General features: G+C 40.8%; 2 protein-coding genes and 1 long non-coding RNA gene across 8 annotated transcripts in view; 2 read left to right on the top strand and 1 right to left on the bottom strand.

The window, feature by feature from the left end:
• Window positions 1-3,512: 3,512 nt before the first annotated feature.
• LOC129723188 (uncharacterized) lies at window positions 3,513-7,768 on the top strand. Its single transcript, XM_055677233.1, has 3 exons — window positions 3,513-6,737; window positions 7,407-7,583; window positions 7,642-7,768. Exon 1 carries the CDS (start codon window positions 6,007-6,009, stop codon window positions 6,613-6,615), a length of 609 nt encoding a protein of 202 aa, XP_055533208.1. The 5' UTR covers window positions 3,513-6,006; the 3' UTR covers window positions 6,616-6,737; window positions 7,407-7,583; window positions 7,642-7,768.
• Window positions 7,769-7,772: 4 nt separating this feature from the next.
• Window positions 7,773-8,193, bottom strand: LOC129723187 (uncharacterized). Its single transcript, XR_008727730.1, has 2 exons — window positions 7,988-8,193; window positions 7,773-7,928 (listed from the first exon to the last, which is right to left on the bottom strand). It is a non-coding gene; the product is annotated as an uncharacterized LOC129723187 (long non-coding RNA).
• A 1,320-nt stretch (window positions 8,194-9,513) lies between these two features.
• The window catches only part of LOC129723184 (voltage-dependent calcium channel subunit alpha-2/delta-3), a 32,928-nt gene continuing 28,337 nt past the window's right edge, over window positions 9,514-14,104 (top strand). For all 6 annotated transcript variants that reach the window (XM_055677229.1, XM_055677226.1, XM_055677227.1 and 3 more), the window contains exons 1-3: window positions 9,514-10,006; window positions 10,080-10,161; window positions 10,311-10,415. In XM_055677229.1, the coding sequence (XP_055533204.1) occupies window positions 9,897-10,006; window positions 10,080-10,161; window positions 10,311-10,415 (297 nt within the window). In that variant the 5' untranslated portion in view covers window positions 9,514-9,896. The remainder of the gene's footprint in view (window positions 10,007-10,079; window positions 10,162-10,310; window positions 10,416-14,104) is intronic.

The following is a 14,104-nucleotide window of genomic DNA, read 5'->3' as shown; positions in this document are numbered from 1 at the left end:
ACTTTCAAAGCCGCAATATACGAATTCGCTGTTAACTTTGTAGCTTTTTGACGGGTAAAATTTTTACCGACTTTTCGGTTTTTAACTTTGGGTAGTGGTTGGATAGACGTGGTTATAATTTTAAATGCACTTCCATCCGTCATTGGATATCCATCATTGTTGATACTTTCGCTTATCACGTTAGCGGGTTTTGAGGCCTCAGCTACGACGTTTTCGGTATCTCGCAATAAGCTCTCCCGTCCTTGATCGTCAAATCCAAAAAAATCTGGTTCATCGCCATCCGAAGCATAAGGTCCGTAATTGAAAATATCGGTCACGTCTGCCGGAGCAAAATCATCCTCTTGGAAAATAAACTGGTTGAACGGCACAGTGCCGGATTTTCTAAACCCATTGATAGCATTTGAAGAACTGGCTGAACGAATGAAAGCCTTTCCGAACAAGTGACTTACTTCATTGATGGTCACCACTTTTCCAGGATTTGATTTGAGGAATTCCTCAATGTTTTTAGAAAAAAAGGTTTTTAACGGTCCCATGAAGCTAATATCCAGCGGCTGCAACTTGTGACTGCAGTGTGGCGGGAAACTTATGACACTGACGTAATTTTTGCTAGCATTTTCAAGAAAAGCCAAGTTTTTTGTATGTGACACATGACCATCCAACAACAACAATACGGGATTCTCGAAGCTAGGCCTAGTGTGCCTTAAAAAATGGTCAAACCAATTTTTGAAATTATCAGTTGTCATCCAGCCGGAAGTATTGCAATTGAATAAAGTGTCCGGAGGAGCACCTTTTCTTAACCGGTCAGTCAACCGAACGCGCGGGAAAATCAACATCGGTGGCAGGGAACTTCCGGCTGCCGACATACAAACGCATGCCGTTGTCAACACTCCTCGTTCGGCCGATGTGATGCATCCAACTTGCCGTTGCCCCTTCAATGCCAAAATCTTGGATCTTTTTGTTTGAACCTGTATTTTTTCGTAAAAGCGGGTCAAACTTTTTATCTATTTTATTTATTTTTTAAAAATACTAACAGATACCACTGAAGTCTCATCGACGTTGTAAATCCGGCTTGCCGGAAATTTGCCAGAGGAAAGCGCCTCTTCCAGAACATTAAAAAAATGATCCTTGATTGAAACCTTGAGCTCGTGCTGCAGAAGTTGCTTCCGGTGTTCTTAAGGAAAGTTCAGGATGCCGCTTCCTGAATCCGTGAAGCCAGTCCAGCCCAGCTAGTTTTGTCGATTTGTTAAACGGATGAGGAATCTGGTTTTGCTCTGCCAGCTGATACGCCAAACTTTGTAGGTTCCGAAGAGTTACCCCGTAGAATCGCTTCTCCATGCTCGAAACATGCTGCGACGAATCTGTTCGACGCAGCCTTAAAAGTCGGCTCAACGTTGAACGTGGAATGCCGTGTGCAATTGCTGCTCGGTTCACTGACATTCGATGTGAAATAACCGCGTCTATAGCAGTGGCCAATGATGACTGTGACCATTTTTTGCGCCCCGACAACCGTTTGTAATTCCGAACCATTTTACTATTAACTGCTGCTAGCACGATGTTTACTTTTTTGACCGCACTTTCTAATTTGTAGGTTATGTTTTCGTGCATAGGTATGGCAATTCTGCCCCTACCAGCAGTGCCCATTCTACCCCATGAGAAACACTTATGAGAAAGAGCTGTTTTTAGATGATGTTTCATTTGAAAACACTGCATTATTTATTGAAACTGTTTGAATATCAATAACGATTACCGAAAATAAACTTTTGAGCCCAAAACGACATATACGTATGCAAAAACCCTTATTTTTCACGCTTGTTAGCTTTAATTTTATACGCGAGAGGTGCATGAATGATACAATTGTTTATTGTGTAAAAGCGAATTTGTTTTCTCCAGTTATTTTGAATAAAATTACATCTTTAGATTAATGTTAATGATTCAAATTAATAACAGTTGCAAAATTACTGCCAGAAACCTAGAAACAACATATGCCCATTCTGCCCCTTATGGCCATCTTGCCCCTTGTTCCCCTAATTGGCTAAAAAGAGAGCTTATCGTAGCAATTGAGGATTGTAACGATTTTTGTCGAAAACTGTTAATAATTTTATTTGACATAGCTTCTAATGTTTCAACACCAGTAAGTCTATGTAATCCGAGTGTACCAAACCAAGGAGGACGTTTCAAAATCATTTTCAGAATTTTATTCTGAATCCTTTGAAGCGTTTTCTTCCTTGTTAAACAACAACTTGACCAGATAGGTACAGCATGAAGCATTGCTGTCTAAAAATTTGTTTGTAAATCAAAAGTTTATTCTTCAAACAAAGTTTGGAATTTCTATTAATGAGAGGATATAAACATCTCGTATATTTGATGCACTTGGCTTGTATACTCTTAATGTACTCTTTGAAAATAAGTTTTTTTTATATACCACAGCTCATTTCTTTTCAATAAGTCGTACGGCGCCTTAAAATCTACAAACAGATGGAGAATCTGCAAGTTATATTCCCGGAACTTATTGAGGATGTGTCGCAGTGTTGTAATTTAGCCTGGTATTCACCGACAAAGGATTCCGTTAACAGTCTCAGTCTGAGGAACAGAACACGGGAGAGCACTGTATGCCGAGTTGTGCAATGGAATGCCTCGATAGTTGCAACAACCCAATCGACGGTCCTTTTTTTAGACTGAGCATATGAGGCCTTCTAATCAGGTATTCGACATTCGTTCATTCACCCAGATCCTCAGTATGATCTGGTGGTTCGCATAGTACAGCCACTCGTTTCCCGCTTTTAGAAGTTCGACCGGGATACCATACATCCCAGCGGCTTTGCCGTTTTTCAGCTCACTAAGGCGTCGTAAACAAATTACGTAACGCATGAAGGGGGAGGGGGGCTGAGTTTGCGTTACTTATTGTTACATAAGGGGGAGGGGGGAACTAGTTGAAACAGTTACGTAACTGTGATTTTCCCTCAAAATCGATAATTTTTGGGGGCTTAGCGTTGCGTAATTTTAGGGGGGGGAGAGTCATATTGAACATTACTTATCGTTACAAAGGGGGGAGGGGGTCTAAAATCTGGATTTTGGGCGTTACGTAATTTGTGTACGACGCCTTATCATCTTTTAAACCTGCCGGTGGCTCTACAGGTTATTCGTTGCTCATAATCCTCGCCCTGTTTTGCTCATCTCGCACCTTGTTTAATAGCGACTGAAAGTGCTCCTATCCGCAAACAAGTTGCCGTCCTTGTCATTACACATCACATCCTGCTTTTGACACTGTCGACTGTTCTATTCTGTAGTTCGTGTATTTATCTCTGTTTTAACCCGTAGCCGCAGTGAGCATGCGGATCCTGGCCCGGTTCTTCTCGTCCGTCGCTCTCTGGCACTCAGCATCAAACCCGCTTAAACGCTGTCTTCCACGCATCGTACCCACTGTCTTTATCGTAGTCATTTCAATAACACCGTGAGTACTACTCCACAGCCCATTTATGTCTTACTTTCGTTCCTTCTGCTGTTCTGCGATCCGTTGATCCAGCTCTGTGGTATGTTCTGCCATGCCATCAGCTTTCAACCGCTGTATATTGAAACCCATCGTCCTCTCTGTGCGAGATTTCAACACGTTTGAAAACCGTGCGCGGATCTTACAAACGACGACATAATGGTCAGAGTCATTGTTTGGTTCCTGGAAAGAGCTAACATCAGTAACATCCGTAAAGTACCGACCAGTACGTGATCGATCTGAATCAATTTGGATGCCTCCAGGTGTGTTTCCGAATATTCAAACGTGGAAAATAGGAGCTACATATGCCCATTCCTCTGACCGCGCAAAGTTTATCAGCCTCAGTCCGTTTTCATTGGTTGAAGTTTTCTTTAGAATACCCCTTAAAATCATTTTTTCAATTTAACTTTTTATTGTAGTTTTTTGAAAATTTTCTATGCTCTACAATGTTGTTTACTATAATAAAACAAACAATTTCATTGGAGAAAGTTTATTTTTATCTCTTATATTTATTTAGTTATTGAAAATTTTTATGACCATAATGTACTAATTTGACTCACTGTAGTAAATGTGGTACTTGAAAGAAGTGTGTGCAATGGGGTCTACTCCCTTTCTCCGGAATTTGGCCACCGAACCTCCTGAACCGCTGCGATTTCGACTTCCTGTCGATGTAGTTCGCGAGCAAGCAACTCAGCTCGCGCCAGTTCATTGAGAAATTGGACGTTCCAAGTACCCAGTTTACAATCGTTTACCGTTTTCTGTTTCCGTGTTCTTAGGCTGAGTCTTTGCCGATTGTTCCATTTCGTTTTTCTAATTTCGTTGCTCGTGGTTAGGAGAAGTTTCGGTGTGTTACCTTCCCAGAGTCGCGACACCTACATTCTGCTGGTGGGGATGTTTCCTTAGCATTTCATGATTTAGCCGCCAGTCTGCTGCCCCTGTTGTATGCTGCCCCTATCATGGGGACACAGTCGTTTACGACCCCCTTCCCAGTCAGCATTCGTGCAAAGTTTTCACCGAGGGTTGATTACCCGATTTCCACTAAGGATACTCGTATCCCTATTGGCACCGCGTGGAGGTTGGGATTGGGATAAGAGTTGCTGGACAGAGGTTAGTAACAGGTGTCCAACCATTTACCAAGAATGCAGGATACAAATTTTATTATTCCTTTCTAGAGAGTTTCTTCTATAAAGCCTGTAATACACTCTTTGTCTAATGGTCAAATATTTGACCTTCTGACATAATGGTCAAATTTATTTGACATCATGGTTGTTGTTTGCCCGTGTGTGCCCCATGTTAAAATTGGAGAGTGACAAATGATTATCTTTGACCAAATTTTTATCTGTCAAAAAGTGACAAATATTTGACGCTCGGTCAAAGAGTGTACTACAGGCTTAACATAGACGTGGTTATAATATCTAATGCGTTATTTTATTGTAGTCCAAAGAATTCCGTACATTATATTTTCTAGATATATTATATATGTACATTACCCAATTTTCATTTTTCTATTTAATATTATTATAGCTAAAAACGATTGATTTTTTTCATCAGTTATAGCATGATTAATCTTCCTGCTGTTTGTACGAAGCAAAAAATGCCGTTAATTCCCAGCTTCTCTATGATTATATTATTGAAATCGTCAGTTTCATTTCAACCATACAATTTCTTCTCGACCATTTCTTCCCAGTTGTAGATACTCAACTCGACGCACAAGCAGAATATTGTCCTTTCTTTGTGGTTGACTGTGATCGTTATTTTCCAATTATTGGAAACATGAGGAGATAAATATCTGCAGAGAAAAACAATGTTATCAAAAGAATCAAATTTCTAATGTTTTTTATCTTAAGAAAATTCTTTGCAACTTACCGAAACATAGTACTATTCAACAGGACATCATTGAATCGATACTGTCCAGCTTGAAAGGGACATTTGAACGGTGGTTTCGCATATTTAACTATTATTTCTAGTGATGGATTGAAAGTTGTCAAAAATTTACAACCATCGCTAACCTCAACCTTTCTGGTAAAGGGGTGGCAATGCCCACTACTCGCGCATTGGTCAATCCAAATCATGGCTTTCATCTTGTCGGGATAGGATTTGTGAAATCTAACGACACCACTGACCACATAATGGGTTGAATTTAAAAGTACTATTCGGGAATCCGGTACGTAAATCGGTAAGTTTTCAAGTCCTGCACACTGTCCGATTCGCTTCAGGATGAGAGTGTTCGGGTGTTGTTCCTCCCCCACGCTGGCATCAATGCCATACAAACGTTGACTATTTGTTGGAAAAATCTGCTGACCCAGCATCAGAATGGTGATTATATGGAAGCTCATTACTGTCTAGTATCTAACTAGCGCATGCTCTACCATGTTGATGTTTGCTGCTTATTATTGTGGGTGATGATATCTTGCCAATTATTTATGCTAGCTTTGATTGATCATGCCTAAATTGTAGGTTCAGCCTTTCGTATACTGTCACACTGTCAGCTGCGAAAGCAGTTTCAATCAAGCATCAGCATGAACCGAACCGTGATCTTGCTTCTAGGAACATTCGCTGCAATTTCGTTGGCGTATGGCGCTAAAGTGTTTGACATTCTTAAGGGTCCAGATTCCGGACAACCTAATAAGCGTATAGTTGTGCATCGGGTGGGACAATGTGTTGGAAAAAAGGATCTGCCAATCTACTTACCAGACTTCTGGGTAACCCAACATAACAGCAGCCACTATGTATTGAACGGTGTTATTATGGTCCGTGAAGATTTTCCAAAAGGTTGGCAACCAACGGCTTCGGTGAAGAAATGTGACGGGTTTCAAGCATCGGCAAGTTGTCGACCATTTCTGGACAATTTGGCTTCTTCCGACGTGTGCAGCATGCTTTCGGCATCAGATGCGATGTACGCCAAATACATTTCATCAATCGAACCCAAGCTCCGCTGTCCATTTTTGAAAGGAAATTATACGGTAAAACAGCAGATATATGATGAAGTTGCTAGGTTCTTGCCAGGCTCCGGAAGCACTTTCTGGGAAGTACGAAACACCGCTAAGATAGGCGATCGCATGATTGCGTGCTTTATTATACAACTGAACGCTCGTCCGCGAAAGGTAAGGGGATCTAGTGGGCAGTGAAATGTGTCCGATGTGCTAGTGTCAGTTTCGGTTTGAGGGAAGTTTAGCAAAAATTTTGATCAAATTTAAGGTGTGCTGTTTAATCGAAATAAACAAAAAAAATGGAGGGAGAATCTATAGTAGTAAGTAGATCAGTGAAAAACATTCCGAAGTTCATAATGGTGGTGGGTCTTAGTTAAAATTCATTTTCATTTTATAACTTTACGAAACCGCGTAGCGAAAGTGATGCAAATATTTCGTCGTAAAAAGTAAATCTCTTCCATCAATTTAATGTAAAGCTGCTACTTCTTTAAACTTTGCCGAAGTCACAGGGTCTAGGAGGTAACCTGAAGTTCTAGACGGGCGAGAATGAACTTTCTTCAGCTCTGCGCGATTTTTTTACTCGGTTTGGTATGACTAACCCATAGCGAGGATTTGTGTTTCAATATGATTCAACGACTTGTGCCCTTTTCAAATTTTCAATTATCGCTTACATTAGCTCAGATTCGACAATAGTTTTCTTAGACAACACTCTTTCAAGACATATAATGAAAATAATGTATCTATTTAATTTCGATGGAAAAGCTGTAAGCATTAATTATTTTTTGAATGATAAAAATATGAACTAAGAAATATAATTAAATTCATTGAAAATAATTCGCAAAATATTCAAAATCATTTTGCTAGAATTTGCTATTTCAGTATGCTTGTTTATGAAGTTCAAATGGTATATCTTTTGATAGGGTCAAAGGTATTTGATGCATCCTCGATGTGGTTTACTCACTACTAATATTTCATCACTAATTTTTCAGTATTTTGTGAAACGAAACATGAATGCGTTACTTCGAGAAAACATCAAAAACATTGATACTGTCTTGTCCTGCCTGATCTTCATTTTCTGCGCAATGGCTATATGGTACGCAATCTCTTATATTGTGGGATTCCTAATCAGAATCACGTTTCCATTGATAATATGCTTCGCATTCATGGTGAGATATTCGTTACCTTACAAACTTTTTTGTTCTATACATTATTTATACATTACAGACCTTCATCAATGAAAATTATTCTTCGACATTGGCCGTAACAATGAAAATCTTTCGTACCTTGGTAGCGCGAATTTCGGACCGTTTTGCGTTGTTTACTACCTCCCAATAATCGTTTTGTTATCCAATAAATTTATTGTTTTTCAAATACAAAAAATTTTATTCATTATTTGGCACAGTAACAGCACATGTCCCTATACTAGACAAAATATTCATCAGATGCCCGGTGCCCCAGTAGAAGAAATACTCCAACATAGCCATTATAAGCAAACACAGCTCAGTGATGGGCTGAAACATTAAGGAAAACGCCTGTAATTTTTTACATTTCAGCTAGGTTTCATACGTACCGTTAAAAGTAATGCCAAGAAGTTGATAATTTTGTCGGCGAAGTACAGCAAAAATGCTCCAGTTGAAACCAAAATAAAGAGCGTCGCAATTGTCATAAACTCAATCAGCCGCACTGCCACTGGCATATTGTTGCGATTGTACTTGGCTCAGAGACAGGATATTTTCATGGCTACTTAGTTTATTATACGGTGTTTCGCATCAAGGGTAGTGATCGACCTAAAAAAAGGCATGGTTCTACTGGTTTATATAGTCTTTCGTTTTGTTAACTGTCAAATCCGATATTATTTCCATGGATGTAGTGAATAACTAGCACAATCGAATTATAAAATTTGAACATTTTTAGTATTACTCATATTTAGACAGGAGTATTTCAGAAAAATTTAATTTTTCAACAGGTAGAGATTGTGAATTTATGTACGAAGAAAAAGTTTAGTTCAGGTTTTTCCCAACATAAACTATAAACTCAGAATAAAAATATATTCTGGAAATAACTCTGGTCAACACAGGTGTGGCCCTAAGACTCAGAAAAAAAATGGAAACTTTTCAACTATTCCTATGAATTTTGGTGACTCTAGCCACCAACATTTTATCAGAGCCTCAAATGTGTTTTAAACATAGCATTAAACAAACGAGCCCGGCGAGCAATTACTATGCGACGTAAGTTGACGTATTTCTACACTGGCTAGAGGCACTAAATTACTCAGGAATGGTTGAAAAGCTATAATCTTTCTATGACAGCTGTTTTGAGCTTTAGGGCAGTGTAAATCTTCTGTCGGTGAGTGTAAATAGAAATGCGTTTGTCCTTGAGTGTAAATAGAAAAAATACACGGAAGAAATGCAAAGAAAGCTTTCTTTTTCATACATTTATGATATTTTTGTAAGGAAATTCTCGAAATGATCTTTTATGTTTTCGAGTAATGATCGAAACTTTGATCGACATTTCAAACTCCCGTCTAAGGCCAGTTTCTTTCACAAAAACAGCACTTTCGAAAATCTGCCAACATTTATTCCTAGGCTTTAGACGGATTTCGGAACCGGACCAACCGAAAATTACGGATTCAGATCAGATTTGACCGGATCGGATTTGTTCGTTCCGATGTCGGTGTCGATCTTATTACATTAGATTAACTAATTACTAACTGCGCCATTGAAAGGAGAAGAGTGGAATCAAATTGCATTACCATAAGTAATACCCCTCGAAATAATCACCTCCACGTACAGGGATACTCGTCCTTGGAACCCGATCCCACCAAGCGCAACAGGCGTGTTTACCAACATAAACTAGGCCGAAAATGGCACTTGTTTACGGATAAACGGAGCTTTCGAGCGCATGCCCGGACATCGGTAAACAATCAACAAAGCGGCATGCTCCTGCAGCACGTGCTGCCTATCCGCACAGAACGCGCCACATGTTGCTTGTTGTTTACCATTCACCATCTCTTCCGGCAGCAGCACATGCTCCGCTGGTGGACTGTCTGCGCAGGACTGACCGAAAATGGAGCCCTTTTATCCGTGGATGATGAAAATTCTGGCAGGTCTGACAGGAAAGTGAAAAAAACATGGAAGCCATTGTTACAAGTGCAGACGAGCTGTGAAAAACTGCCCCAAAATGGCGAAATACAAGAAGGACCATTGTTAAATTAGCAAGGAAACACTAGTCGACCACACGCCGCAATTGAAAGTGACAAAAAGCAACGGTTTTGGAGTGTCGACGGCAGTGAAAAGAGCTTTTCTGTTTGGAGTAACCCAGCAGTACACTGTTAGTAGAGTGGTGGTCGATATTGTTCTACTCCCAGAGGATAATTTTTCTGGATGTGGGCCAGGAAAATACTTTGGAACGAATGCAAACCGGATCAGTTAGTTCGTAGGATAATCCGCTAGGAACTAGTTTAGCCGTCGTTGGGAAACATGTACATAAGAAATCGTTTAGGCTTTATCGCGTTTTCTGTTCTGTTAATATTGGCTGTTTCGGTGACGCGCAGTGCAGATGAACCAGCAGCAACAATCAAGTATAGCATGTAGGTTTCCCGTTTTTCATTGAATACTAGAGAGTTCGACTGACCCAGTTTCTCTACTTACGTTCGTTTTTAGTATCCAAGGATGGGCGGCGAAAATCGGCGGAGAATTAGCAATCTTAGGCGATTTCATAACTAGAAGAATGAAGGTTGAAGATGTGAGTATATCATCTGACAATGGAAGTCACCTTCTGATGCGTGAATGACACATTCATTTATTGATTTTTCCATTTTGGTTGTGTCATTCGCGTGCATTGAATCTTCCACCCCCAAACAAATTGTCATTTTTTCTCATCCCTTATTTCAGAGTTTTAAGCAAGCCCAAGTAGTTAGCAAAAATGGACAGAAAATTGTGGAGGAAATGGCCAAAGATCTTAAGTACATGATGGATGCGAAAGTTAGTGCTGTGAAGGTATGTCAATATATTTAGTGACACGCTTGCATAGGTATGGGTACGGTGTGCTTTCACTTTTAAACGATTATCGATTTTCTTCACTGCTACCCAGCTGGGGCAGTGTGCCATCTAGTGGCTGCTAAATTTTGGTAAGCAGGGAACAAGAAGTGCCACTTCTGAATGTTTGCCAAAAAAAGAATACATTGACTGTAAACAAGTTTTCATGTTTTTTTTTTTCTGGGGTTTTTTATTGCCTCTCATTTCAGTGAGTCTTTTATTCCTGGCTTGAAATGACCGGTGTTTCAAGATCGTAATTTTTGTGCTTACTTCTCGAATAATTTAGAAATTTAATTTATAGGCATGTTTTCCGTTCATAAAAACGGATGGAAAGTTTCTGCGGAAGCTTTGTGTACCATGATTATATCATTTGACAGTTCTGGTAGTTTGTTGATGTGGTTTCATTTTTTATTCAGTTCAGCGTATGCGAGAAGTTGACTGGTTTAACTCAGATAAATTTTAACGGGTTGAAGTAAGCAAGGTTAATATGTTACATATTTTCTCTGTTAACAACAACACCTTTAGTCAAACTATTTGTTATTAATAATCAAACTTTGTTTTTTGTTATGTTCTATCGAAATTAGGATTAATATTTTGAAATTGGTACGACTTACCGGGTCGGGCTTCCCTTGCTCACTCATTAAACAGTTTTAAGCCGTGGTGTTTTTTTATCACTTCAGGTAGAGGGAAATTTGGCTGCCAAACACCTGAGAGACAAACCTCAAGTAGTGTGGGGTTTGACCCACTAAAAACTCTCCAATCTGCAGCCCATAATATTCCCATCCATCTTCACCGGGCTGTCGTTCGTTCTGTTAATCTTGGCGGTGCACAGTGGTTTAAAAGTCGATTTTGACGCGCTAAATTGATAACTCCACGTACGTTGGATATACAATTATGACGTCTTCAGCAAAAATGGTGGGTAAGACCTCCTGCATCTTTTGGTGCTATGAGATTTGTGATTAATCTCCCCAAAAGTGTGATGAAAAATTTATTTTTTTGCTCCATCGAGATACAGAGTTGGTGTCTTCGGTAAAGTTTTAGGTATAACCAATACGACCAACTTTGCCGAAGACAAAAAATTCGTATCTGCTACTCAAATTGACTTAGAGACTTTTTATTGAAAATAGACATGTCAAAACACATTTTTCAATGAAACATATTTTTTTCTATTTTCTAGGTCTTCGCTATGTTCTACAAAGTTGTTAGTAGCATCAATATACACAACTGTCTGGAATGTACTATATTTCTAGAGAAACATTTCAAAAGGTCCTATCTGCTTTTACCGATTTTTTGATCGATCACTTTCATTCAATTACCACAACTTAATAAACACCGATTTTTTGATCGATCACTTTCATTCAATTACCACAACTTAATAAACACGAATTTTTTGTCTTCGGCAAAGTTGGTCGTATTGGTTATACCTATAACTTTACCGAAGACACCAACTCTGTATCTCGATGGAGCAAAAAAATAAATTTTTCATCTCACTTTTGGGGAGATTAATCACAAATATCATAGCACCAAAAGATGCAGGGGAGCGGGGGCCTAGTGTGGTTGGTAACGTCTCTGCCAACCACGCTCGACGCCTGGGCTCGAATCCCACCGCCGACATAGGTATCGATGGTTGTGAGGTGGCGTGATCCACTCACAACCAACCCAACTGGTCTAGATTCAATCCTAGCCGACACCGGGAGATTTTCTGAGGCGAAAAATCTCTGGGATCACGCCTTCCATCGCATGAGGAAGTAAAGCCGTTGGCGCCGGTCCGTTAATAAACGGGTCGTGAGTTACGGTCCTGGGTGTGGAGTCGTCTTTCTGGGCGTCGGTGATTGGCCACAACAGTGGCGGAACTAGACCGACGGTAAATAAGCGAGAGTAAAAAAATAGATGCAGGAGGTCTTACCCACCATTTTTGCTGAAGACGTCATAATTGTATATCCAACGTACGTGGATATAGTTATCAATTTAGCGCGTCAAAATCGACTTTTAAACCACTGTGCGGTGTGTACGATAGATGGCTCCCCAAGCAGGTCCTGCAGCTCGTGGTTCATTCGCCTTCTCCACGTTCCGTTTTCCATCTGCAGTTTACCGAAGATGGTACGCACCACTTTCCCCTCGTTCCGCTGTTTCATGCCCAGAGGATTACCGGTCTGATAAGCGTCTTGTAGATGGTCAACTTGGTGCGGTTGTGAATTCCACTCGATTGGAGCGTCCTCCGGAAACCAAAGTATGCTACCATAATGCGCTGATGAATTTCTCTGCTGGTATCGTTGTCCAACTCGATATTAAAGTGGGAGGTTAGTCTTCTGTACCCCTTCCCTTCATGTGCTTCGTCCTCGATGCATTGATGACCAGTCCAATCCGTAGGGCTTCGGCCTCTAGTCCGATGTACGTATCCGCCATCTTCACAAAGGTCCGACCCACAATGCTGATATCGTCGGCGAAGCAAACCAGTTGAACCAACTTTTGGAATGCCGTGTCACTCGTGTTAAACCCCGTTTTTTAACACCTTCCAGGGCAATCAAACAATAGGTACAAGAGAACATCACCTTGCCTTAAACTTCTTCGATTTTCCAAGGGGCTCGAGAGTGCTCCCGATACTCAAGTCGTGCAAAATTTACCATAGCTGGTCGCGATCGATTGTGTTGTAGTCCGATTTGAAATCGATGAATAGATGATGTGTGGGTACGTTGTGTCCGCAGCATTTCTGCATAACCTGCCGAACTGCAAATATCTGGTCCATAATGACACGGGCACTCATGAATCCCGGTAGTGCCTCATGAACTGCTTCGCAAATGGTGATAGTCGACGGCAGAGAATTTGGAAGAGAAACTAGTAGGCGGCGTTCAGCAGAGTGACTGCCCGGTAATTGCAGCACTCCAGCTTATCGTTTTTTTTTGTAGATGAGACACACAATACCTTCTATCCACTCCTCCGGAACTCGTTCTTCCTCCCAAATCTTTACAATGTCTCAGTGCACGGCTCTAGCCAATGTTTCTCCACTGTTTTTCAACAACGAAAGTTGATCTACTCCAGCAGCTTCATTGTTTTTTTAGCCTGCCAATCTTCTCCTCTACCTCCTGGAGATTGGGGGCTAGAATCCTGTTGCGTTCTTCTCGTGAACCAAGTTCAGTCGTCATATCGGCCTCGCGCTCTACTGCATCGCCGTTCAGATGCTCATCGAAGTGCTGCTTCCATCTTTCGATCATCTCACACTCGTTTGTAAGGAGTTGCACGATGGTCGCGGTGCTTGATTCCAGCAGATGTTATACATCGTCGAATGTTTTGAGCGCATACACACAGCTACTCGGTAGTGATTCGAATCTAGATTCGCACTACGGTAGGTGCGAACGTGAGTGATGTCGAATTATGCCGTCGATTAGGTCGCGGTCGATTTGATTCTCTGTCTATTGGTCGGGTGATCTCGTGGTGGATTTGTATAGATATCTTTGCGGGGTAAGAAGGTACTTCGGACTACCATACCACGGGAGGCTGCAAAGTTTATGCACCGTTGGCCGTTATCATTAGATTCGGTGTGCAGGCTATCTGGCCCGATTACCGGTCTGTACATTGCCTCCTGCCCTACCTTAGCGTTCATGTCACCAATGACGACTTCAATGTCCCGTCGCGGGCATCTATCGTAGATC

This window comes from Wyeomyia smithii, chromosome 2 (genome assembly GCF_029784165.1).
Source record: "Wyeomyia smithii strain HCP4-BCI-WySm-NY-G18 chromosome 2, ASM2978416v1, whole genome shotgun sequence".
NCBI lineage: Eukaryota > Metazoa > Arthropoda > Insecta > Diptera > Culicidae > Wyeomyia > Wyeomyia smithii.
The sequence above is the reverse complement of the archived record's forward strand: the minus strand, read 5'-3'. Positions and strand labels throughout refer to the sequence as shown.

What these genes read in the sequence shown, in the direction of transcription:
- LOC129723188 (XM_055677233.1), top strand. Translation starts at nt 6,007, where the DNA reads ATGAACCGAACCGTGATCTTGCTTCTAGGAACATTCGCTGCAATTTCG.